General features: G+C 32.2%; 1 protein-coding gene across 1 annotated transcript; it reads left to right on the plus strand.

Moving 5' to 3' along the window:
- Positions 1 to 160: 160 nt before the first annotated feature.
- LOC133184097 (mitotic spindle assembly checkpoint protein MAD1-like) lies at positions 161 to 24,253 on the plus strand. The gene is made up of 16 exons (XM_061318928.1): positions 161 to 234; positions 3,460 to 3,666; positions 4,530 to 4,690; positions 7,045 to 7,227; positions 7,700 to 7,824; positions 8,812 to 8,893; positions 9,644 to 9,774; positions 10,067 to 10,181; positions 11,012 to 11,070; positions 12,567 to 12,653; positions 17,079 to 17,223; positions 18,614 to 18,799; positions 19,949 to 20,013; positions 22,618 to 22,708; positions 23,495 to 23,908; positions 24,017 to 24,253. The coding sequence occupies exons 2-16, from the start codon at positions 3,480 to 3,482 to the stop codon at positions 24,170 to 24,172; spliced, it is 2,187 nt and encodes a 728-aa protein (XP_061174912.1). The 5' UTR covers positions 161 to 234; positions 3,460 to 3,479; the 3' UTR covers positions 24,173 to 24,253.
- The last annotated feature ends 1,091 nt before the right edge of the window (positions 24,254 to 25,344 follow it).

Below are 25,344 nucleotides of genomic sequence, written 5' to 3' on the forward strand. Positions count from 1 at the left end.
GAGTTTGCCTACGAAAAACTCAATCATACTGATTCATTATTATTTCAGAATATACATGTATCCTATGCTTGAAACCGTTGAAAACAACAATGTTTAAATTATACCTCGTTTTCCTTATTAATTTGAATTTCTTTTATTTCAAAGACGGTCCACCTGAAAACCAGGCATGGAGCTGCACATTGCTTGTTAGGCCTATGGATTGTGATTATTTTAATGCATGTATACTACTTTAAGGTAGGTGGCGGGTTTACTGCATAAAAATTCTTACGAGAAAACATATCCTGAAAATTTTATATAATGTTCCTTAGAATTTGCAGCATATCATCTGAAATTTTTATTAAATTTGCCTACGTGGTTTTAATGCTATATTACTGTAAACACGGTAAAGTTTTTGGTACTAATTTTACGGTTTACTATAGAAATATATGGGAAAATGACGTTTTTAAAACAATTTTACCGAAAGAGTTCTTTAGAAAAGATCGGATAACTTTTTAAAGACATAGACGAATTACTCAGAAATTTCAAAGTATCAAGATGAGGTAAAATTAAAACTATTGAGGTAAAAAAATCAATATGTCTTCTCACTAGTTGTTTTGCTAGATAATTTTAAAGTTTGCTTTTATATTGCCAAAATATTGCATATATGGCGTTATTTATGACTAAAACCTCATATATTGAACGTAATCGCGTTTACATGTAAGTATCTTTATATTTGGAATATACAAGATCTAAAAGGTGACATAGATGCACACTGTAATTTTATTCAGCATTTCACTTATTGCGGAAACATGTTAGGAAGAACAGCAACTTATCTACTCTAGGATTATGAAATTCATATTCTGCCCATGAAGTCAGAATGAATGACATATTGATATAAACATTCTTCTTGCATTAGAATTAATATGCAGCGACAACACTGCAATTGATAATAAATTAATACAAGTAATGTTACGATGTTCAAGTTCATTATTAAGATTTCAAGTATAACACATGAATTTTATCACTTCATTCGCAATCACTAAAGAAAGGAAAAAAAACACCCCACTACTGAGGAGGGGGGGGGGTTACCAGCAATGTTCTTTTTATATCAGTCGCATTTCAGTATATAGTCCGAACTTTCAAACATTTCTTTCTTGATTTTTTTTTTCTTTATCAATTTTTCATCGGCAAAATGTAAAATACTTGCATTCAGCTTATACACAGACAGCTTAATTTTGTTATAGAAAAAATTGTACTTGATACTTGTATTTCGTAATACATGTAGCATATAAATATCTGTTCAGAGTGTCATAAAGGTCCGATATGCCGGGTGTTTGTATAAATTTATTTTAACATGTTTAATGCATTTCACTATGATAAATCAATTCCTTGCTAGCCTGCATATAGAGAACGACTTTATCAGATTCAAATACCAAAATTTTTTTTTTTTTTTTTTAAAAAAAAAAGGAAGAGGAAAATGCATGTAATTAAATTTCATCTGTTTTTAGTGTTGAGAACTGATTTAATCTTAAAAATAACAAATTTGGTTTTTTTTTCCGGCTGTGATGAGCAAACATGGTGCATTATGCACATTCCCTTCGTTGCAAATTACGTGCATACATACAGCCTTTCAATTTTTCGGCTTAGCAATTTAGGGTAACTTTCATTTTGCATGCCATATCTTTAATTTAACACTGACTCATTTTGATATACCTTTAGCAGTTTAGTATCATTTACAATATAAATTATTCCTTGCATTTTGCATTGCATTTATTATGTTTTATTAGTTGTTCTTATACATTACACAGATAATCAGAGCAGAATTCAAACTTATAATATTCTGGGTTCATACTTTTACGAAAATACAATTACGGGCAATAACATGTACTTTCTACGCTTCGTACGGATTAGATTTTGTTACTAAAGTTATTTTCAGAAAAATAAACGGGAAGCAATGCAACGTTGCCTTTGTTATGTAACTGACGTCATAATCAAATGTGCACAAAACAACCTCTCGAATCATCGAAATTGTGTACCGAAATTGATGACAAAAGCAAACCCCTGACCTACCTTAAGTACATGTTTTCACGTGATGACATTTAAAAATTGTGATGTTCCTCTTATTTTTGGTAATTTTAAATATTGATTTTATCCTCCAACTTTGGATGTCAAATTGATCTAGTTTTTAACAGTTTATTCAAAATCAATCAGCAATTTTACAGTTTTTTAACAGTTTATTCAAAATCAATCAGCATTTTTATAGTCATAAAGCAATATATCCTTAAAAATGGAACATCGAGGATCTGATTTTAATCAGATTGCATATTAATTTTGCTGATTCCCTGAAAATCTATGTAAAAAGACTGATTCCCTGCAAAAAGATGCATCAATTTGATGAACTGATACACTCTTATTCAGAACACCTTGCAATATCTTTTTATCCTATGAAAAGCTCCTAAATGTTCCAAATAAAATCATGAATATTCATAATGCTGCTCAGTGTAAGTTTTACATATAAGGAGGCAGGGCCTAATAAACAAAATATTGCTTGCAGATTCATGTATTCTATAGACAGTTTATTCAAATGCAATGCATTGGTATTGAATTTATTCATTTATTTTATCTACATTCTGTGTAACTGGTATTTCCATTGCGTACCTTATAATAGCACTGTGTATAAAATAGAATTGCAAAACTTTACCAGATATATGGCCTAAGTTCTGTATTATGTATAATAAAACAGTTGAAATATATCATTGATGGAGTCGGCAAGATTCCAGTTCCTCAAGAGCAAGCCTATTTATCTAAGGCTAAATAGGCTTGCTCTTGAGGAACTGGAATCTTTCTGACTGATATACTGTAACTGTACAATAATGTATAAGTGGAATTTTTAACTAGATGCAAATTCAGTGATTGTCCTTAAAAATCAGTATTTAATTTTAGCCAGAAGTAATTTTAGCGATTTTATGATGCATAGAAAGATAACAGTTACCTCTAATGAATTGTTAGCAATATTTGATTTTAGCGATCTCAACACCCTCTCAAAAAATGCCAAAGTTGAATCCTCGCTAAAGTTTCTGCTTATACGGTATCTAATTCATAGTGTATAGCTTAAAAAAGATATTGTGCCAAACCTTCAATACAATACCATATTCAATACAGAAAAAATGCAACAGTTAATCAGCAGTAAAACAATAAAAATAAAAGTTGCTTTTCATCTTGGCAATGATTTTCATTGTGACACACCATATATTACATGTAAGTGGTTGCAGTTATAATGTTTCAACTTTGAGATATAATATTTTTTGAATAGGAAAACAATTGTAGATGTAAAAGTAGTACTCCTTTCAAAATTTAGAAGAAGCCTCTGTATATTAAATCAGACATTGTTGTGTGATTTTTTTTTTTAAATTTAGTTTCATTTTTTTAAACAAAGAATAAATGTAGTTGATTTTGAATGTTTTATGGGGTTTTTTGTAGAAGTAAAGAATTTGCAAAAAATGGACAGAGTAGAGAAACCAGAGGAACCCACAGCAGTCATACGTATGAAGAGAGACTTTGATGAATTTATCTCAGGATCAAAGCAAAATAGGAGTGGCATTAACTTTAATTTGGATCAAGATATCACTGAAGATCTTGGAGTACCTAACTTCCCTCATTCTGTTTTTTCTGTCAATTCCTTGTTAGGTATACTTATTTAATTGATGTCTTCAAGATACAAATATAGTTGAACTTCAGTATCTTGAACATAGATATCTCCAACTCGAATAACATGGATATTTCAAAGTTGAGATTTCAGTCCCAACTACTTTTTAGCTCACCTGAGCTGAAGGCTAAAGTAAGCTTTTCTGATTGAAAATTTTCTGTCATTATTATCAACGTCATTGTCATAAACTTTTCACATTTTCATCTTCTTCTCCAGAACCACTGGGCCAATTCAACCAAACTTGGCAAAAAGTATTCTTGGGTGAAGAGGATTCAAGTTTATTAAAATGAAGGGCCACACCCTCTCCCAAGGGGAGATTATTAAGAAATAGTAAATATGGGGTGGGGTCTCTTGATATTGATGAGTTAGAGATCAAGTACGAGTTTCATGTTGATTGACCCAAGCAATTTTTACAAGAGTTATGGCCCTTAGACTTTGAAAATTTCTAATTATTTACCATTTTCTGCAGGTTTCTTTTTTGACTGTGCTTGTAGATAATGAACTGATGTTTGGTATTTCTCTTTAAATTGAGGAATTTCAGGTCAGGTTTGATTTTCATGTTGATTGACCCATTTTAATAAAATTTGTGGTCCTTAGACTTTGAACATTTCTAATTATTTACTGTTTTCCAGAGCTTTTTTGCTGTGCTTGTAATTGATCGCCATTTTAACACATTTTAAGTATGTTGTGGTATAGACAACTGATTCCAGAAAACAAAAGCAGCAATGTGATATTTTATTTTTGTGCCACTTTCCACCCATTGTTATTTTCAAATTCTTGGACATTCACATATTCAAGGCTTGCCTTCCATGTCACACTGACACATGCAATTTTTTTTTTTCAGAAAAGGAGAGAAAAGTAAATTTGTTGAAAGACATAGAGTTAAAGAAAGCACAGTGTGAAATTAATAAACTGAAAAGTGAATTGGTTTCAGAGCAAACATCTAGAAAGAGATTCAGGATAGAATTAGAAAAGGATTTAAATTCATCAAAGGGAGAAAAGGAGGTAAGTTAATAATCAAAATGTCTGTTCAGTGCACTGTGCACTGGAGCTAAAGAATTACTGGTATTCCATATCCCCCTTGCTCTGATGAAGTAGGGTAGAGCTTATGATACACCAGTGGATGCAGAAGTCACCCAATGAATGAGATTTAGGTATGCGTTTTATTCAGTATCTTATATTTCATCTGGTAAATCAGTGCTTCATAAAATGAATCTGTTCAGATATGTATAGGCTTGGATGATTTTATTTTTGTACAAAATGACTTGTATTGCATTCAACTGCTTTCTGTTCAAAAGAGTTTTTCAGCTCATTATAAAAAATTAGAAATACTTGCTATGACCTTTGAATCTTAAAAAATGCAGCAAGATACTAGTATTTCATGTTTTATAAGAACATTTACATCCTATGGACTCATTTAGTACGCAGCACAGTTAAAAGTCAAGGGCATCATGGAAACAAGTTATTTCTAAAATAATTTGTTTAAGTTATTAAATGTCATTATTTTGGGTTATCTTTCCCTGATTATGCTTTTCTTCAGTAATTTATTCCCATTATTGATACTTTATTATTCATTATTTTAAACCTACTGGTATCTGAAAAGCTTTATTCATGCTGTACTTGGGTTATTAAGTAGATGGAAAGACAGTAAAAGTAATATATCTTTAAGATTTAACAAGTTGAAATTCAACAAATCATAACTTACCGGTATTTCAGTTATTTAAACCTTAACCAACCTCACTTTAGAACTCTTGCACAAAAATCTACAGCTCTGCACAAAAAATGTAAGACATAGAGATTGTACAGTAATATCCAAGGATTTTAGGAAAATTAGTCTCACTGTTGGCAAAATTGGAAGAAGTTGTGTAATTGACCTCTGAAATGTTCATGAAATGGAATTATTTTTCCCTGAAAAATATCATGATATTTTGATAAATGCCATCATATCTGCTCAGGAGATATGAAGTCTGTTGAGTCTATTAAAAGAAGTACATATATTTACAACTTTCTCAGCCTTACGTCATCTTAAATCAGCAGCAAACTCAAAATATTGATGTTTTTTGGCAAAATTGATAGGCATTCTATGTTTTAAGAATTAACTCAAATGAATTATTTCTTTGTTTAGTAATAAATAAGTGGAGTAACCTAAAAAAGTTATTTTAAAAAATAACTTGATTCCATCATGCCCCTGACTGGTTAAGGCTGCAGTAAGGAGGCGGGGCCTAATTTATACGGGAAATGCTTACTATAACATCAAACAAAAATATAAGTTCTTCAAATTACCAAAAAATGAAATGATTTGCTATTTTAAACTGTTGAATAGCTTTAAACTACATCCGTACTAACTAGTGCATGCATTATTGTCGTTGGTTAAATCCCACACAGCAATATATAAACAATTCACTGATCGCAATGCACTTGTCAATGTGACATCATATCGTAAAATTTGACGCAGTTTGTATGCAGTGAGAGGCGGATCAAGTTATATTGTGTTTTGTAATTAAATAAGATATAAATTGTAGATATATAAGAGGCCATTAACTTGGATGCGATGTCTATTTAATGATTTTATTCATATACTTCCCTGTACATTCCGTAGACAAGCGATACGGTCTTATATTTGTATGCAGATTCATTGAAGGGTAATAGAAGGGTCGTAATAAATCGATATATTGCAAGGGCATACCCTCAGTGAATTATGACAAGCTTTTACACATAAACTCAAGAAGTATGAAGATATTTGAAAAGTGCTGCGAACCTGTTGAAATCTTGCAAATGAATTAATTATATCTATATTTAATGTACTTGACCAGCAAAATATTCAACATACAGTCTAACAAATGTAATTTTAGCAATTAGATAGTAGAATCTATATAGGTTTTCAACACTTTTCACAAACAACAAAGAGTGTTGTAGATAATTATATGTTAAACTTAGATTTTTAACTTGGTTATGCCCTTGCAATATTAGAATTTATAGATGACCTCAATACTTCAGGTATATTTGCTAAAATCATGTGACTGCCACATCACATGACAAGTCTAAATAAGAAATCTAATTGTCCTCAACATGTAGTTTTCAACCACATTGCATTTGTCCAATAATAGTAAAGTCCTAAAAAGAAATGCCCATCCTTGTAAAGAATGTATTTTCTATCTAAAAAATTCGCTGATATTTCCATTTGGCACCTTAACTGTACTGCGTATGTACTGTATTCCTGGACTAAGAGGAAAGGGTCTTGGGAAACATAGGGAGACAGAGGGAGGAAAAATAAAATTATTCTTTAAAATCTTGACATTTTATTTTTTCATTCAGGATTTAACTGTTGACTTTGAGGTGAAATCCATTCTTTTTATTAGAGATTGGAGGAAAGAACTAGGGAAGTGAAAAGTCAGCTGTCATTGTTATGTGAGAAGGAAAAGAAAGTAACAACAGAAAATGAAGAAATCAGAGCAGAACTTAATCAGAGAAAGAAACAGTACAATGACAGCTTATCTGTTTTGCAGATGGAGGTTTTCAGACTGAAGGAGGAACTGCAGCAGGTACTATGTACTCTAAAAATTCTGTGAAGCAGACTGTGGTCCACACAGAACTGTGAAATCATGGATTTTTTCTGGGTTTTTTTTTTTGGGGGGGGGGGGGGTAATTTTCATTTTTTTTCATGGTATGAAGAACCCACGAATTCATGTCCTCCATGAAATGTTAATAAAAAAAATTTCAAAGTACAATATAATGTTCCCTAAATCAAATCCCCCTGAATCAATATTTTTTTTCCTCAACCACAAAAATTTGACCCCACAAAAATAAGTGATTTTACTGTAATATACAGAAATGGAGGGTATTTTCAGTGTCATTTAATTTTATTATATGTGTATTAAAGCTCAAGTTTTGAATATCCACACAAGGTCATTTTCTTAATAATACATGTAAATACATGTTGTATAATGATTTGAACTAATGGATACATGATATATTGTTGAGTTAGAATTACTAAATCAATTGATCATCTTGTAGACTAAGGAATCAGCAGCTGAAGAGCAGAAAGAACTACGTAATCAATTATTTCAAGTTCAGTCTGAGCAGAGGAGCTCGAAAACTGAATTAGAAAAAACCCAGGCACTTTTGAGCCTTCAGAAAAAGTATGCAATATTTATGATATCCTAGTGTTTTGAAATCTAGTCATGATATACAGTACTTCACACATCATAACAGTTCTTCCAGTACCAATACCTGGCTCATGTAACAATACTTATACCTAGCTCATATTAGTTACATATATCTTGGGTAACATTTCTTGAAATTACTCACGCCTGGCTCATGTAAAAATACTTCACCTAGCTCATATTAGTTACATATATCTCAGGTAACATTTCTTGAAATTACTCATGCCTGGCTCTCGAAACTGTCTCTCAAAATACTCTCACCTTATCCACATAACAGATATCAAGCTTAAGTAACTATAAACATTATTTTATATCACTCAAAAGTAGTTCATATAACAGTACATTACAATAGGTAGCTCATATAAAAGGTCTTTTGCATGACTCTTAGCAAGCTTATACAGTTGAATTTCATTATCTCAAACATTGATATCTCTATTATCATGGATATGTTGAAGTGAGTTTGAAGTCCCAACCACCTTCTATTTATGTATTTTAACCCTCAACATCTCAAATCCTCGGATATTTTGAAGATTTTTGTCGGTCCCATAGATTTCAAGATAACGAGGTTTGACTGTATAAGACCACTCCATGATTTTTCTTTCTTACTCAAGCACATATATGTAAGCTATTCACTTTTCTCAGTAGTCAGCACCTTACACAAGTGACAACAAGTCACATACATGTACATATATTGCTTATTACTGTTTTATGTGCATTTTAACACAGAAGAAGCATTTGTTAATGACTTTAGAATGTCCATAGTCTCTCTTTTTTTATCAATTTGCAACTTTTTTACTTAAAAGTCTCTTTTTCATGGGTCATTTGGAGTGATGTTGATTCACAGTTGTCAGAATCATATACATGTATTTAGTTCTTGTACACATAAGGGTGGCTGACTCTAGTTAACATTAAATTTGTTGTAGAATGTGTCTGTTTATTTTTAAGTATTATTTTCCATTTTAGTTTTACAAAAGACTTGCAGGTGAGAATTGATGATCTGAACCAGTATAAAACAAAATCGGAGAAAGCTGAGCACAGAATCAAGGTAATCAATAACTTTATAGGGGTGAAAGTTTTAACATAGTACATGTATATATAGTAAAAATTTGTAAACATTTTTTTCTTCAAAACTACAGAGCCACAATTAGCAATGTAATAGTCAACTTAATATACATGCAACCCCCACAGTCCTATATTATTTTGATGAAAGTACCCACAAATCTTGGTCCCAAGGGTTAGAGTGGGGTTACAATAAGAAGTTTGACATGAGAATAAATAGGAAAAATCCCAAGAACAGCAAGCACACAAATAGTCAAATACATGTCTGACAAGCCCAGTGTAAGTTTTTTTCCAATTTTTTTTTTAATCAATTATTCTCATGAAGTGTAGATTCAAGTAATATCACCTGGAGTCGCTTGAGGGTCACAACAGAAGTTAAAATATTTACATGGGAATATGTAAACTTATTTATGAAAAAAAGGCTCTATTTTATTTTATATAGAATTTCATCAATATACTGTTGATAAAGGTTGTTGAAACCATGAGCTTTAAGCTAAGATGAGTTTTATTTATTTGCAAATGTGTTTATATTTTGAGAAGTGAATGTGAGCATTAGGGCCAGTGTGATTCTTGTTTTCTATCCCATTGTTTTACTAGTATTCAAGATCAAAGATGAATAATTTGGTACATTACTGTAAAAAGAAATATATTTGGTTAAAAACTGGACATTTGTGACAATTTTTTTCCTTTGAAATTTATGTTCTGAAGGCATTTGTTTCGGATGTAATATTTATAGGAACTAGAATTTAAAATTAGCCAATCAGAAGAGGATGCTGTAGTTAACAGGTCAATGAGAGAAAAACTGGTCTCTATAGCAGGACTCGAAAAAGAAATTCAGAAATTAAAAGAAGAAAATGCCCATCTAAGGTTTGTTGTTTAAATTTATAAACTGCAATGCACTTTTTACCTTCTACTCAGAATACCAATCAGTCTTACAGGAAATAGAATTATTTCAGTAAGCCTGCTTATAAGCTATATTGCATAAATTCATGTTGTACTACATTTATTGTAAACAAAACTGCATATATATTTAGATATGATTTTGGGTTTTCTGTTATTCCCAGCTTGTGATTCTCTAATAATAAAAGCTAATAATAAAAGTTGTTCTGCAATACAATAATTACAATTTAGTTTCTTTGAGAGACATTGTATTTTATAGGGAAATCCAAGAAAACAACATTCTTTTGAAAGAACAGACAGAAAACATGAAACAAAAATTAGAGAGAAGTGAAATTCGATGTGAAAGGTTATCTCAAGTGGAAGCTGAATGTGAGGTACTAGGTCTTTTGATTTGTCATTAAGTGTGCAGGTTCTATAGCAATGATAGCAATCATTAACAGTAGCTTATCCAAGCAGTTTATCAAACTTCTTACTTACTTATAGAATTTATTCTGAATAGAATTGAAGTATGGAGGGAAAACTGCAACTGAACAGTGGTCATTATCTGCCCCCAAAATCAATTTCTGATAGAGAAATCTATGTTATATGTGATGAACAAGAACAATATTTGACTTAAAATCTTAAATATGACGTCAGTATCTAGACATACCATCAACAAACTGCTGTCAGATTAGGATGATTTTTAAAGAAAAGAAGGAAAATAACTTTCAATTTTTTTTTATTAACAAGTGCAGGTCTACGCAGACTTAACTTTATAATATGTAGAATGATAATGTCAGTAAAATACATAAAAATGAAACTTTAGCAAGCTTTTGTTTTGTTAATTCTGAGGTCCAAATTGATAAACTTTTGTGCATTTTGTCCCTCAAAGTTGTGGAAAATCCAAATAGTCTATAACATTTTAGAAGTAAAATAAAGTTTGACAACAATTGGGAAGGGGAGGGGGGATCCATACCATTATCACATGAATTTGGTTGTAAAAATTTACTACCTGAACTAATATTCATGCATAACAGTACTCTTAGATATATGTACTGGAATATATTCATTAAAATTTGAACTGTGGTGGCTTTTTTTAGAGGATCATTTCATCTGTAGTGAAATAAATTTTCTGCATTGTAATAATTATATGGTAAATCTCTTTAAATGTATTTTAGAATTATTGAATTGGAAATCTCTTTATGGTGTGCATGGTATATTGTAGGAATTAAAAGAGAAACTCCAGAAATGGGATGAGATCAAGCAAGAAAATGGAACCCTTCAGTAAGTTTTTACACTGATTTCTGTCCATGTTTTATTGGTTGATTATCAGTCACAACACCATAGTGGTTGGACACTCACTCCAAGATCAGGAGGTCTGGATTCAGTTCTCAGTCCGGACATTGCATGAAGTGTAAGGAGTTTAATATAGGTAGAGACTGTTCTTCACCAGTACCTAGTAGTAGAGGTGACAGGAAAAGGTCTTTTGAATGAGACCTTAAAAACAAAGGTCCAGTGTCACTGTAGGCATTGGCACAATATAGAGCCCTTACTGTTGTGACTGTAAGTGCCATGCATAGGTCAAAATTTGTAGCACTTCACTTAAGGGGACCAGTTGGTGTTTTCATTGCGCAATATTTCACGAAGAATAGTAAAATCAAGCTTATATGGCATATATACTGAAGTCAGTGTAAGTTAAATACGATATAAAAAAGAGTTTCTCTATTGTAGTTTTTACAGAATAATACCCAAGAGAGCTTCCTTAAAGCAGATGACTTCTCTACATGAGTGAAAAATTCTTGAATGGGATGTTAAACAATATACAATCAATCTTATTGATTAATTGTAATATAGTCAAGTATTGTTTTTGAACTCAGCAGATAAAAAGATGTCTGAGAATTTGAGACATCAAAGTTGAGATCTAAATTCATGATTTAAGGAATAACTGTCTAATTTTTTGGTTTCATGATGTGATCAATCGATTGGCTTGCGTGATAATTTGCACAAACGCCGAAGGCGTTTATGCATAAAATTATCACGCAAGCCAATCGATTGATCATCGTCATGAAACCAAAAAATCTGACAGTTATTCCTTATATTTACATGCTTATGATTCTGCAAATTCACGTGCTACAAGCCCCGCTTCTGTCTCCATTTGTCCCGCCCTGCATGTGATTTTTTTTTTCACCACGCCTATCGATAAACCAGTAGATTTATGTAGAAATAAAGTATTTTTACTATTTGAAATTTTATCTCGGACAAAGACATTGGAAATTTAAGTATATAGAGTTAAATCTATTTTTAATGATGTTTGTGGAAATGCAGAGGCAGGAAAAAGAAAACAGTTTTTATTTTACTTAATTCCCACTAAAATGATCTAAGATTGTGAAATGGCATCACTCATTATCCATTACATGTGTTCTGAATAATATTGTTCTCAGATCTTAAAGAAGAGTGGGGTGTCCATAACATGGCTTAAATCGATAAAATTAAGACATGAAGTGTAGTGGTTTACTGTGGAATCATCATTGTTTATTGGGGATCAATGTTTGTGAATTTCTAGGGTATCCTTTATTGATTTATTGAATCTACCAAAAAAAAAAAATGTGCTGCCCACGAAATTACCTCCCCACCATCCACCCCCACAAATGATTCTACATTACCTTCTGAGCTTAGTGCTTAAACCGAAGGCTATTGCTAGTACAATTATTCCTTGCTTTTATTAAAAAGAAGAAAGGGAAACCATCCTCTTGTCTGACTGATTTTCTTGTTTTGTACAGGACACCTTCACAGTTAAGCCAAAGATTAGCTCATTTACAAGAATCACAGGCAATAATGTTGGAAAAGCAGGGACACCTCCAGTCAAGGTACATGGAATTTAAATTATTTTGCAACTACATCACAATATATTAAAAGAACAAAAGAATACAAAGAATCTACATTTTCAGACAATTAGATAATTATTTATGTACATTTGAGCATTTTCTTCTTAGAGGTAACAAACATTCATTTTTCAAAGAGATAACTTTTGGAAATCTAAGTATGTACAGTGCAGGAAACTAATTTTGTTACAGAATCGATGCTGATTTGAATGCTTCCTTTGCTTGCTGATTTGAATGCTTCCTTTGCTTGCTGATTTAATGCTAGTAATCCTTATCCTGATGCTGTTTTATAATTAGGTCAATGCTACCGGAAGTAGCATCATGCTACCGGAAGTAGATAATGAATTTCAGCATTGCCGTTTAAAGCAATAAAAGTGCCTTTTACAATTATTTGATCATAATATCTCACTATGTATCAATAATGTGAATACTTTAACCAATATTCTTTCTTTCTTTTTTAATTTTTTACTGAATTAAAACTCATTGATTTTCTGATGCTAGTAGGATAATGCTGATTTTATGTAGGTCAATGCTGGTTTTATCCTTTGCTTGCTGATGCTGATCCTGGTAATGCTGTTTTTTAAATGCTGATGCTGATGCTAGCTCGATCCTGATGCTACTAATGCTTATGCTGATGCTGGTTTACGTAACAAAATTAGTTCCCTGCACTGTAAGGTGGAGTTTGTAAAACATGAAAAAATTTTGTTAGGTAATTGCAACTTATACAACTATGCAGGTCCTTCTCAAATTTTGGATCCATCTCAAATTATGAAATATGATTTTTCTTGCCATAATCTACTAATTAGTAAATAAGGAAAAAAAAACCCACATGTTCCATCTATTATGTTTAATGTAGTTTCATTTTTAATATTTTTATACAGTACTTGTCTTTTCCAAGAGGTATAAATACGAGGGTTGTTCCCACAAGTCGTAGACAGTGTTTATAACTTTGTAAACATTCAACCAATACTAATCCAATTTTGCATAGCCATAATTTATTCAATGTTCCATAAAATAAAGAATTCTTAAATAAATATCTTTCATGGTAATAATTTTGTGACGATTTATAGGAAAGCTGATACGGTGTGTCGGCGCATGAACAAATTCTGGAATAATTTATGTATGTAACTATTCCAATTGTATTTGTTATCTGGTAATATTACCAGATAAGCGAATGCAATTGGAATAGTTACATAGAACATAAAACTCAAATTATATCAGTGAAACCACAAACAAAATCTTAGTGATATGTCAAGTTTTCACATAAATGGCTTCAGAGACAGAGGATTGGTGTCGTAATTTTCAAAGTGTTGTTGGGATTGATTTTGGTGCAAATAACATCGTCAAATGCGTTAGCGGCGCACAGGTACATGTATGTAATTAAATTGTTTCAAAATTGTTTTTTCCACTTCAGAGGTGGAAAAAAGATATAGAAGTGACATTACACACTAGAACGTTAGTAGAGAAGTTGTTTATAAATGGCATAAGAGATTCAAGGACAGTTTTCAACTCCATGCCGAAAATAGTTGGGCCTATAAGAAGTAGAGTCCTGTTTGTTAAATTCAGACGGTGAAGAACATTATGGGTCATGTTCGGCGTTAAACTTTGCCTATTCTCTGCTTCCTAAAATATAAGGCGACTTTTTCGAGGATTGATATTTGAATCTGATTTTTTAAAAAATTTGGATAGTGGTGAATTTTAATGAGTCCCTCGTTCAGGAATGGTTTGCCAGTTAAAAAAAAATCAATGAGATGCTTAAAAGACACATGTTAAGCACAAGGGGCAGTACTTAAAAGTGATAATAACGTTATAAGAAACGAAAATTAACTTTCTTCATTTTTACATTATTTTCTTATTAAATGTGTTATTATCATGAAACTTGAAATTCTTGATCGTAAAATTTTGGTTTTTACTTTGACGAGAAAAGTTATATAATTTAGCAAAGAGAAACTAAATTGATTTCCCTGTCTATGAATTTTTGGGACAACCCTCATACTATATTAGTATACAGGGCTATTTTTGCCCCATAATATGTTGACGGTGTGACTGTTAGAGCGAGCGCAGATACCCATATTCAGTTTTAATTTAGATCGGGCTCTTCAACCGCACGTGACATTTAGTACATCAGGACTCTGACGTCACTTGTAAGTTGCAGTATACCAAAACTAAGTCTGAATTAACAGTGCTAATTTTAATGAAAAAAGGTTTAATCTACTATTTATCTGCTATATATCCATCAAATCAAGGTGAGTATATATTTTTCTTGGAACTTCTTGTTACAGTGAGAATGTTGTTTGCAGCAAGATGCAATTCGCAAAGCATTATGGGACCACAGGTTACTGTGGAAAAAATTTGTTTAAATTAATGTGCAAAGTCCAAATTTTCTCTTCGCCCAGGCGTTGCTTTAAGAGCTCGCAGTGACGAGCAGCGCTTTTTGCCACTCGCTGCTACTTATTTTTTCCTATTTTAAATTCACCCAAACACAGTTGTGTTAAGAGATAATGTGATCTTCTTTGAGTTCACCCCATTATAAATTCATCCTCTTGCAACAAGGACAAAAATAAAACGGGGGTGAAAATTTCACTGTATACTGCAGTTTATTAAAAATGGCTATGACCACCCAGTCCTCTTAATTATAAACTCAGTGGTTGTTTTGAGAGTTACATCAAGAAATGCATTACATCTTATCATACTATGTTGTTTCTTGTATTAACAGTGTGAACATGGATAAGAAGTTATTTTTAAGTCACCTGAGTCACTCAGGTGACCTATTGCTATCGTGTGTTAACATTTGAACATTTCAGCTTCTTCTTTAAAAACCACTGAACCAATTTCAACCAATTTTGGCATATAGTATCTATGGGGGAAAGGTTACAAAATTATGAATTTCATGGTCCCCCCCCCCCCCCCCCCCCCCGGGGCCGGATGGGTGGTGCTAAAACCACCAAAATTAATGCATTCTTTGAAAATCTTCTTAACTCATGGATATCAAGCTGTTAAACTGTTGGCATGATTGTAATAAGCATTTGGTCCTCTACCAAAATTGTCAAATTCATGGCCCCAGGGTCAGGGATTCTGGTGCTAGGGCGAGGCTATATAGATCATAGAGTGAAAGTGCATTATTTCTTTAAAAATCTTCTTATCTGCTCCTGTGTATTAAACAAACTAACTAAGTACATAGTTATGATAAGCAAGGGGGCTCTATTATATAGATAATGAAAATGAAAATGTGTTAATTCTTTGAAAATCTTTCATAGTGCATATTTTTGTTGATTAGGGTATCTCTTCCAAATCTGTGAATTTCATCACACTGGGTGATGGGTTCTAGTGTTAGGGTAGGGCTGTGTTGATTCCGTAGTGAAATTGCATTATTTCTTTGAAAATCTTCTCTGCTCCTGGGCATATCTAAGACAAACAGAGTAAAGTTTTAATAAGCAAGGGTATTTTTACCAGATTTGAACATCTGGACCATTTGGTCAAGTGTTCTCGTCCTGGCCAGGGCTCTGTTATTTTGTATTCTACTGAGATACGTTACTCCCCTTTGCCATTCACCTTTGATTATTAATCACTGTAAATAATGTATTTGTTTGTTTGTATGTTGTTTAACGTCCCTCTCGAGAATTTTTCACTCATATGGAGACACCACCACTTGCCGGTGGAGAGCTGCAAATTTTGTCCTATACTCGGCACTTATGGCCATTGAGCAGTGAGGGATCTTTTTCGTGCCAGCACCTACTGCGACACGGACCTCGGTTTATATGATCTCATCCGAAGGACCGGTCTCCACGTCCCACAGTGGGATTCGAACCCGCGACGTAAGGATCAACTCCTTACTCCGCGACTCTAGAGCAGGCGCTCTAACCACTGTGCCACTCAGGCAATAATGTATTTGAAAGGTTAATCGAATAAGAGAATTATGCAAGAATTTTTATTGTATAATACAAAAAGTACTTTCATAGTTTGAATGATCAGGTAGACTATAAATAATATATAAGTAAAAATGAGACAAAAATAATGTATCTTATTAAATGTTCTTCAAAGACCAAGAGAGGCCAAAGTGAGAGGTAATAATATGGGGTTAAGAATAGTACTGATGCACTAATATTTTGTTAATAGTTTGCATGGTAATAGTAATAAATGGGGGGGGGGGGCAGATTAGAACTTACTAAATATGAGCTGTTACTGAATACTAGACTAATTATTTCATTGATCCTGATCATCCTATTTCTCTTACTTTTTGGCAACAAAGCTTCATCTATCAGTTTATTTTATACTCTATGGATCCTCTAAATTGTTATATTATACTCAGGTGACTGTTTAGGCCCTTGAACCTCTTGTTTAATAAGTAATAAAATGCTCTTTTTAAAAAAAAGAAGAAATATTGATATTTTTCAAAAATATATTGAACAGTTTACACTTGAAAGAAGAGGAATTAAAAAAGGCTTTTCAAACTCGTGAAGATTTGGTTGCACAGCTCACCACAGAAAAAACAAGGACACAACAACAGACTCAGTTTATTAAAAGACTTCAAAGAAAACTTCTCCTCATTTCCAAGGTACTTCACTTGAGTGTTTTTTATGAGATTTTATCTCCCCTGAGCCAGAGTTCTCATCTTTGATGATACTTTACACATCACCAATCTTTCATAATTTTTCATTCTTTTTAGAAACCTGTTATTCTGATCTCTTCTTTCATTATTTTTTAATATCTCAAGAATTGAAATCCAAAAATACCTCATGAAATTAAAATTTGCATAATCTACTTATGTCTCAAGAACTGCTGAAATCTACTGTCTCAGAAATCATAATGTAATACACTGATTTTAAAAACTTTGGTAAGCTATAAATGTCTAAAGTTTTTCAACAAATCACTCATCTTAAGTAATTTATGTATATCTCAAAAAAGTTCTGTAATCTAGAAATGTTCCAAGAATTTTTTTAACTTACTAAAATCTAACTTAAAGGCCACATAGAATTAAAATTAAGGTTCTCAGGCCTGCATGCATCCATTTTGAGGTAAGCACATTGCAAATTTTATCGTATATTTGATAAAATAAAAAGTTGGTAATTTTGAGACCAATCTGATAAAAAAAAATCCACCCTCGTTTTCTCATAGTTTTGTACTCGATTCTCCCTTACGGTAGCCATTTTCAAAGAGACTTGGCCACTTTTCTTAAAAAAAAAATTCATAATTAATGCCTACAATGTTTACACCTTGATAAGCAATGGATATAAAGCAAACCTTTTGATCAGATATTAAAAGCATTACAATTTACAAGGTACTGAATTATAATCATATTAAAACATCCCTATACTTATGTGTTGTACAAATGCATTGTACATTTAGTACGTTTTACTGTATTAGCACTGAAATACACAATTTAAATTTTTCATTATCAATGTTATATGAAACCAGTAGAGCTGCAAATGTAAGTGACACTGAATGAAAAAGTTTGTGCAAATCGTTTTCATTTAGTGTTGTAATAATTAATATAATTGTTGATGAATTATTTTTTCCATCTTCATAATTTTAGAACTCTATTTGAAATAAGATTTGGGCTTTAATTGGTTAATCAAATACATGTACATGCATGTAATTTATTGTATCATTTATAACTGCATAATATTTTCAATACCATTGTCTTTCAATATGAATGTTAAAAATGTTTTGTGATTTTTAAGTATGATGACATTTTTAAGCAACACCAAATTCTCTTTATCTTCCCTTTTGCAATAAAATCAAATACATGCATGCAAACATATCTAATAAAAAGCGGTATGACTTTGGCAAACGATATAGAACCTGGCTTTTTGCAGTGAGAACCTTTGAAGAACATTTATACCTGGGTAGAGCTATCGTGACTAATTAGAATAATTTATTCCACAGGTGGGTTCACATTTTACAGGGGTACATAAGTGCACTTGTTCTTTTGTTATAACTTGCAGGAGAGAGATATGTATCAGGGTTTGATAGATTCTTATCAGAGTGAGGTCACAGTAAATATGTCCACGATTGCATCATCAAGAATACAACAACTAGAGGAGACTCTGGAAGGATACAGGAAACAGATGGAATCAATGGAGGCTGAGCTTTCTAAGACGCCAACAGAGACAATGGCTACCAGTAAACAGGTACAGTCATTCTGCATTCATTCCAATAAAATAAGTACTGTGAACATACTATCAGTATTATTTATGTTGGTGAAACCAACTGAAAACCTGTCCACAACAAATAATTCTCACATCAAAGTTCTCTGCTTCATTAATCATGTAAAGTCTTTAAATCTCTCAGGACCATGAATATCCACAAGCTGGAATTTCTTATCTGGTGGATATTTCTCACACATATCCTAAATTTGGGATTATTTACCAGACTTCCTTCCACTGGACTTAAATGCAAATTTAGAACAAATAAATAATTTTGACCGGATGTAGACATAAGAGGCTTGTAAAACATCTCCCTGAACTGCCTCTTGTATAGATTTCATTGGTAATGCTGTATTAACATTGAAAATCCTGGTCTGTGAACATCTGTCAATCAAGTGCATTAAGGTACATCATTGGGTATAGAACTTGATTGACATTTACTTGCTAGTCCCTGTGTATACCCTGTACACCTTGTTTGGCACTCGTGGTGACCTTCAAATTAACTTTTGATCCTTTGATATTTACCTCTCTGCCTTTAAGAGTTATCTCCCGTTGTCCACGTAACACTCGTTTTTGTTACTTTATCCTTTGTAACTTACCTTTAAAATCATGGCCCCAAAGATATGGTGGAGCCAAATCTTGTTTTACATTGCACTATATAAGAAAATTCTTCATCTGAATAAAATTTTACATTATGATAATGCATTATACAGGAAAAGAATTTTCTTCTCCATAATTGCAAGACCATGTTAGTCATATTGATATTGAAGAGTCCTCATGTTGTGTGGAATCAGAAACCCCATAGAATTAGGGTGGGGCCATGATATGAGGTCACTATTTTTCATGGGAATATAAAAAACTTTTAATCTTCTGGAGAACAGCAGGGCTAAAATTACTCAGGTAAGCATTGTGGCCCACGGGCCTAGTGATAAGTATTATTAGAGGCTACCACCTTTCGCAGTTCCTATGGGCCTGTACTGGTTTATGGTACATGTAGATATTACTAAGAAATCTAATGCTATCATTTCTGATACAGGTTATGGATAAATGTTTGAAAAAAATTAAGAAATAATATGTTAACAAGGAAAATAATTCTTTAGACATTTATGAGTTTTGAGTGTTTTTTTTTTACAGACAACATCCAGTGAGGGTTCTCAGACTCAGGAAAAATGCGATCAAAATCTTTTCTTAGAGTTAAGGTAATACTTCATACAATAATAGGGGAAAATGCGATCAAAATCTTATTTTTAGAGTTAATACTACATACAATAAAATTGAAAAATGTGATTAAAATTTTATCTTAGAGTTGAGGTAATACAAGTACTTCAAACAATAAAAGGGAAAAATGTGATTTAAATCTTATCTTCCAGTGAAAATACTTTATGCTTTATTCTGTATTGTGTAAGAAGTTGTTTTCCTATTCAATAAATTAAATATGAAATTCATGAAGAGGAATTCAATATTACATATCACAATACAATTATCATCAAAGATCTCAGGTTGCTTGTCATGTAACACTAGCAAGATTCATCAGCCAAACAATGACAGCTATGTATCAAAATGTAAGGGGACAACCATTTTAATGCCTTCACAGGAAAGAATATTTATTTCCAAGGTGACAAGAAACAGATTATTTATTTTCTTCCCTTAGCTAGGTCGGATTATTTATTTTCTTGACAGTGGAGGACAGATTATCTTCTTTCATGGATAGAATATTTATTTTCAAGTGCCAAATATAGAGATCACCAAATTTTTGTGACACCTTAATTTGGCAAGATACTCATTAGGTATTAATTAGCGGGAATTAATTTTCAGGAAATCTGGCTATTGTGGTATTTAATAGCGATTCTCTGTAACCACTTAAACTTCTTTGCCACGCATGGTCACCGATTTTGATGAAACTTTGCCCATTATTACAACTTGACTCGAGAAACATAAATCAAATAAAATTTAATTGCTATGTGTCTTGGTTGCCATGGTAACAGCCAGAAAAGTTGAAAAATTGAGATTTTCAGTTACTTTGAATCTTTATTAAGCCTTAATAAAGACTAAGAAAAACAAACAAATTATTCTCACAAAAACATGACACCTTATTGCCACTTATGCTATAAAGAAACTATTTAGAATTTATCTCTAAGTTAGTGGTAACCATGGGTACATTTGGAATACATTTTAGATGCTGAAAATGCTGAAAAATGCTCAATATTCACTAATGATAGATGTTACATGATCAAACTCAATTAACAACCAAAGAAAAACAATAAAATATTTGACCTTAAGTAATTAGGTATTGGCAATATTATTCTAAAAAATATTTTTCATGGTTGCCATGGTAACACAGTGTAACCATGCAAAATATGTTGCTAAGATTGGGTTAATGCTACTATCTTGAGGAAAAACAATAAAATTCATGACTGGCACATATACATCCTTAGGACCTTGCAACGCCAACAACATAAGAAATATTGGGATTAATTGTTACTTTGCAGTGTAACCATGTAAACAACATACCAGTTGTTTAAAGTATATTTTTTGCTGCTTTAGGAATTTATTTAGTTTTTAATCAAGAAACGTATTATTTGACTCACCTTAGTGCTTATCTGGTAGAACTAAAGTTGAATATCATACATTGATAAAGTTTGATGAAAAATACCATACTGTTGCTATGGTTACCAAGAAGGGAAAATGTTCGATTTTGTTAATTTTATGTCAATATTAAATCCTATGTGCCAGCTTTTTGCATCCAGTTAGAGATTGGTCGGTAGTCAAAATTGAAAGTCAGGTTAGTTGTTCATATATATCAATCATAAAAGTTTTGGGAATTTACATACAAGGGTACGTATCCAAGGAAACAACATATTTTTAAGATTTTTATGCATATTTTTTCGGCTAATTTCCATAGCAACGCTCTATTTAAAGAACTGAATTTGAATTTTTGGAAATGTGAAAATTAGGGTCACATCAGCGCCTTTAAAAATTGATTATCAGTTATACAGAAATATGCTTTTTAAAAAGATAGGATAAGAAAAAAACACTAAGAAAGTAAATTTAAAATAACTTTGTGGTATTAAAACCATGGCAACCATTGCCAACCTATAAGAAATATCATATTTCGTCTTTGGTATCTGTTACAAGGATCTCTTGTCTATTATTTGCTTGTATTTCAATCTTTAATTTTTTTTATTCTTAAGTGTATGACTTTATAAAATTAAATAAACAAAATTATTACCTTTGAATACTTTTTTTCCATAGTAACATATGTAATAGTTGATTTACCAAACATGTTTATCATGCATTTAAGACATAATGCCTTCACCTTTCAGAAACAGTCATTGCAACTTGTTTGCTTTGCTGCAAACATTAACTGTGGGACTCTGAACATGTTGAAAAATGCCACTTTTCAAACTTTAGGACATGTTGCTATGGTAACCATGACACGTAGCAACCAATTTTTGCCTGATTTGAGTTTACGGTATCAAATACTTTTATCATAGAGAGTTTGGAGAAATTCTGAGACTATGCGTGCCACAGCTCCTATATAAAAGTTAAAGTCATTACAGAGAATGCTCGTAATCTTTGATACCGTAATAAAAATATGCTGAGTAAATTTTTGTGAGTACGTGATCTGGTGATCTTACATGTAAAGAAAGTTCTCACAAATAAAAAGTGATTTGCAGTAATCATTGATTATTCCAATGAAATGAAGTCTCAATGTTTTTAGTCACCTGTGCATTTCAAAGCAACATAAATATCTACTAAAAAGAAATCATATATCTTATAATATGTCATCCAAATTTCAATAGGGAAAGGATAGCATTCTTAGAGAAAGAGCTTGAGAAAACAATGGAAGACAAGTATACTTTGGAGGCTCGGATAGAACAGAAACATTTACAGGTACTGTGTTTAACCTACAGCAATCCTTATCTCATTTCTGCTTGTTCAGTATTCTAGCATTAATTTTTTCCATTTACATTATTTGTATAAATGGTTATTTTTTTTTTGTTTTGAAATCTCATTTGTGGAACATATTCTGGTTGGTTCAAATAGCTGTCCCCCAGCCGTGGTGGAAATTCAGTAGGAAGTAGAGTTTTACTTAGAGGAAATACTTGTGTGTAGTTAACTTCCTGAAAATAATTAAAAACAACAATGTTACAATTTGATAAATTATGCAAACATGCTCTTCTAATGTAAATTAAAGTTGTAATATTGAACATCACTTTAATTATCAGGGTATATACATGTATTTTAGTTTACTTACCATTATTTTAAATCTAGATTTGAACAATGATCATGCTAAATAGTGTGAATCCCCCCCCCCCCCCAAAAAAAAAAAAGATCAACAATTCTGCAAGTATGTATATGCCATTCAAATCCTTTGAATTGCATTTTGTAAGACTTTTCACATGTTTGATAAGAAAAGTTTCTGCCTGGGTATCTAGTGGGTGATAATATATGCTAGGACTGTTGGCCTGTTGTAACCTACAAATCATAAGAATTGTGAATGTCCACATTAAAGGTCACTGCACTAATCCAAAGTATTGTGAGTTATCTGTAGAGTTCTGGCTGCATGTACTTTGTTTATAATTTACAAGATACATGTATGAAGCTGAAAGCAGTTTGATTTTCACCATTTAAATATTCCACACAGTACAAATTTCAGTTATTAAACTATTGTTTTAGGGAGACTTTGATCCCACCAAACTGAAGGTTCTACACTTCTCTATGAACCCTGCAGCTTTGGCCCAGCAGAAAAGGGCAGATGAATTAAAGAACTTGAAGGAAGAAAATGAGCGCTTAAAAAAGAGATTGGAAGTGTTAGAAGAATCAAAAGGCCAGGCTCAAGATGTAACACTTCAGGTAGAGCAGAAAATGTCTGAGCCCTCCTCATCTAGAGAAGTAGAAGAAATGAAGAAAATGCTGGAGACAGAGGAACTGAAAAACAAGAGGCTGTTGGAAGTGTTTAAAAAAACAAGCCAGGAGTTTAGGGAAGTGTGTTATCAACTAATGGGCTATAAAATAGACATTCCATGCACAAATAAGTACAAAATAACCAGTATGTATGCAGAATCACCCGAGGACTTTTTTATGTTTGAGGTAATTACTGTTAAGTTTTTACCTTTCCAATATTTTTTTTTTTGGTTGTGTTCATATTTCTCTGGAGTTTTGATTATTAACATATATATACTTGACTTGTTTTTCTAGCAATCCTCAGATGGAAAAGTTCAATTCTTAGCAACAGACTTTGCAGAAACCTTGCAGGATCATATAGAGACATACATCTCTAAGAATAACTCTATTCCAGCCTTCCTTAGTGCTGTAACGCTGGAGTTACTTAGTCGACAGACCTTTACTGTGTGATGAAGACTTCTGTTAATATTCTTGAAACTTATAATACCTGTTATGCTCTAAACTTAATATCAATAAAATGTATAAAAAATTTATGTTGGTCAAGGTGGGCATATGTCCCTTCCAGTTACAGGGAGGTTTTTGTAAGAATACCAGAGCTGAATATCAAGATAGTCGCGGGTTGCATAGAGCTACGATCTTTAACTGTATGCTAGTCTAGCCTGGCATATAAAGTGTTAATTTATTGCATTCAGTATACCGGTATCTAGATATCTAGCCTAGCTATATAAAGTGTTAATTTATTGCATTCAATATATTTAGCCTAGCAGCTTGGCTTGCTGCTACGATCTTGTAAGCAGCCTAGAGCCAAAGCTCAAGGTGAGCTTTACTGATCAAAAAAGGTGATCAAAAAGGATCCAGCTGTGTGGCATTTGTAAACGTTCAACAATTTCAACTTCTCCAGAAAGTTGAGAAACACTGGACCAATTTTAATTAAACTTGCATTCTTGGGGAAAGAGATAATCAGATTCATTTTTTTTTTCAAATGAGGAGCCAAGGGGGAGATACTAGTAATTAAGAAATAGAGAAAACATGATGGTATCTCAAGAGCCATTGGTTCCAAAAACCTACAATTTATGGGAAAGCTTGCTTAAAGAGTGTTAATTTTTGTTCAAATCATAGCCCTCAGGGCAAGGATGGGGTCACAACAAGGGATCAAATATTTACATGGAATATTTAGGGGAAAATAGTAATTTAGCAGCTCCACAATAAGTCGTGTTTAATAAATAAGCATACCCAGTTTGAATAATGTCCCGGGATTGGGCCTCATTAATATTAATCCCAATGCTATTAATCCAGATGCTTCACCTTCCGAACATAATTGTGGGGAACGGGAACTACTTACTATTTATATAAACATGTATATGAATAAATATATATATATATATATATATATATATATATATATATATATATATATATATATATATATATATATATATATATATATATATATATATATATATATATATCATGAAAGGTACCATGAAAGGTAAAATTTCAATAACCAAGTACTTATCAGTAATCCAGACACTTCATTTATGTGGACAAATTTCTCAGGAGTGTACGGATTAAAGCATCGTCGCAGACCACGGCCGAAATGTATGATCCTCTCCCATTCTGGC

The sequence above is a fragment of the Saccostrea echinata genome, unplaced genomic scaffold (genome assembly GCF_033153115.1).
Source record: "Saccostrea echinata isolate AGI-Se365-2 ecotype Australia unplaced genomic scaffold, CSIRO_AGI_Sech_v1 ptg000010l, whole genome shotgun sequence".
NCBI lineage: Eukaryota > Metazoa > Mollusca > Bivalvia > Ostreida > Ostreidae > Saccostrea > Saccostrea echinata.

Coding starts and splice junctions, on each gene's coding strand:
- LOC133184097 (XM_061318928.1), top strand. CDS start 3,480: ATGGACAGAGTAGAGAAACCAGAGGAACCCACAGCAGTCATACGTATG. Junction 11,071..12,566: donor CAAGAAAATGGAACCCTTCA/GTAAGTTTTTAC, acceptor TGTTTTGTACAG/GACACCTTCACAGTTAAGCC. Junction 17,224..18,613: donor AACTTCTCCTCATTTCCAAG/GTACTTCACTTG, acceptor TATAACTTGCAG/GAGAGAGATATGTATCAGGG.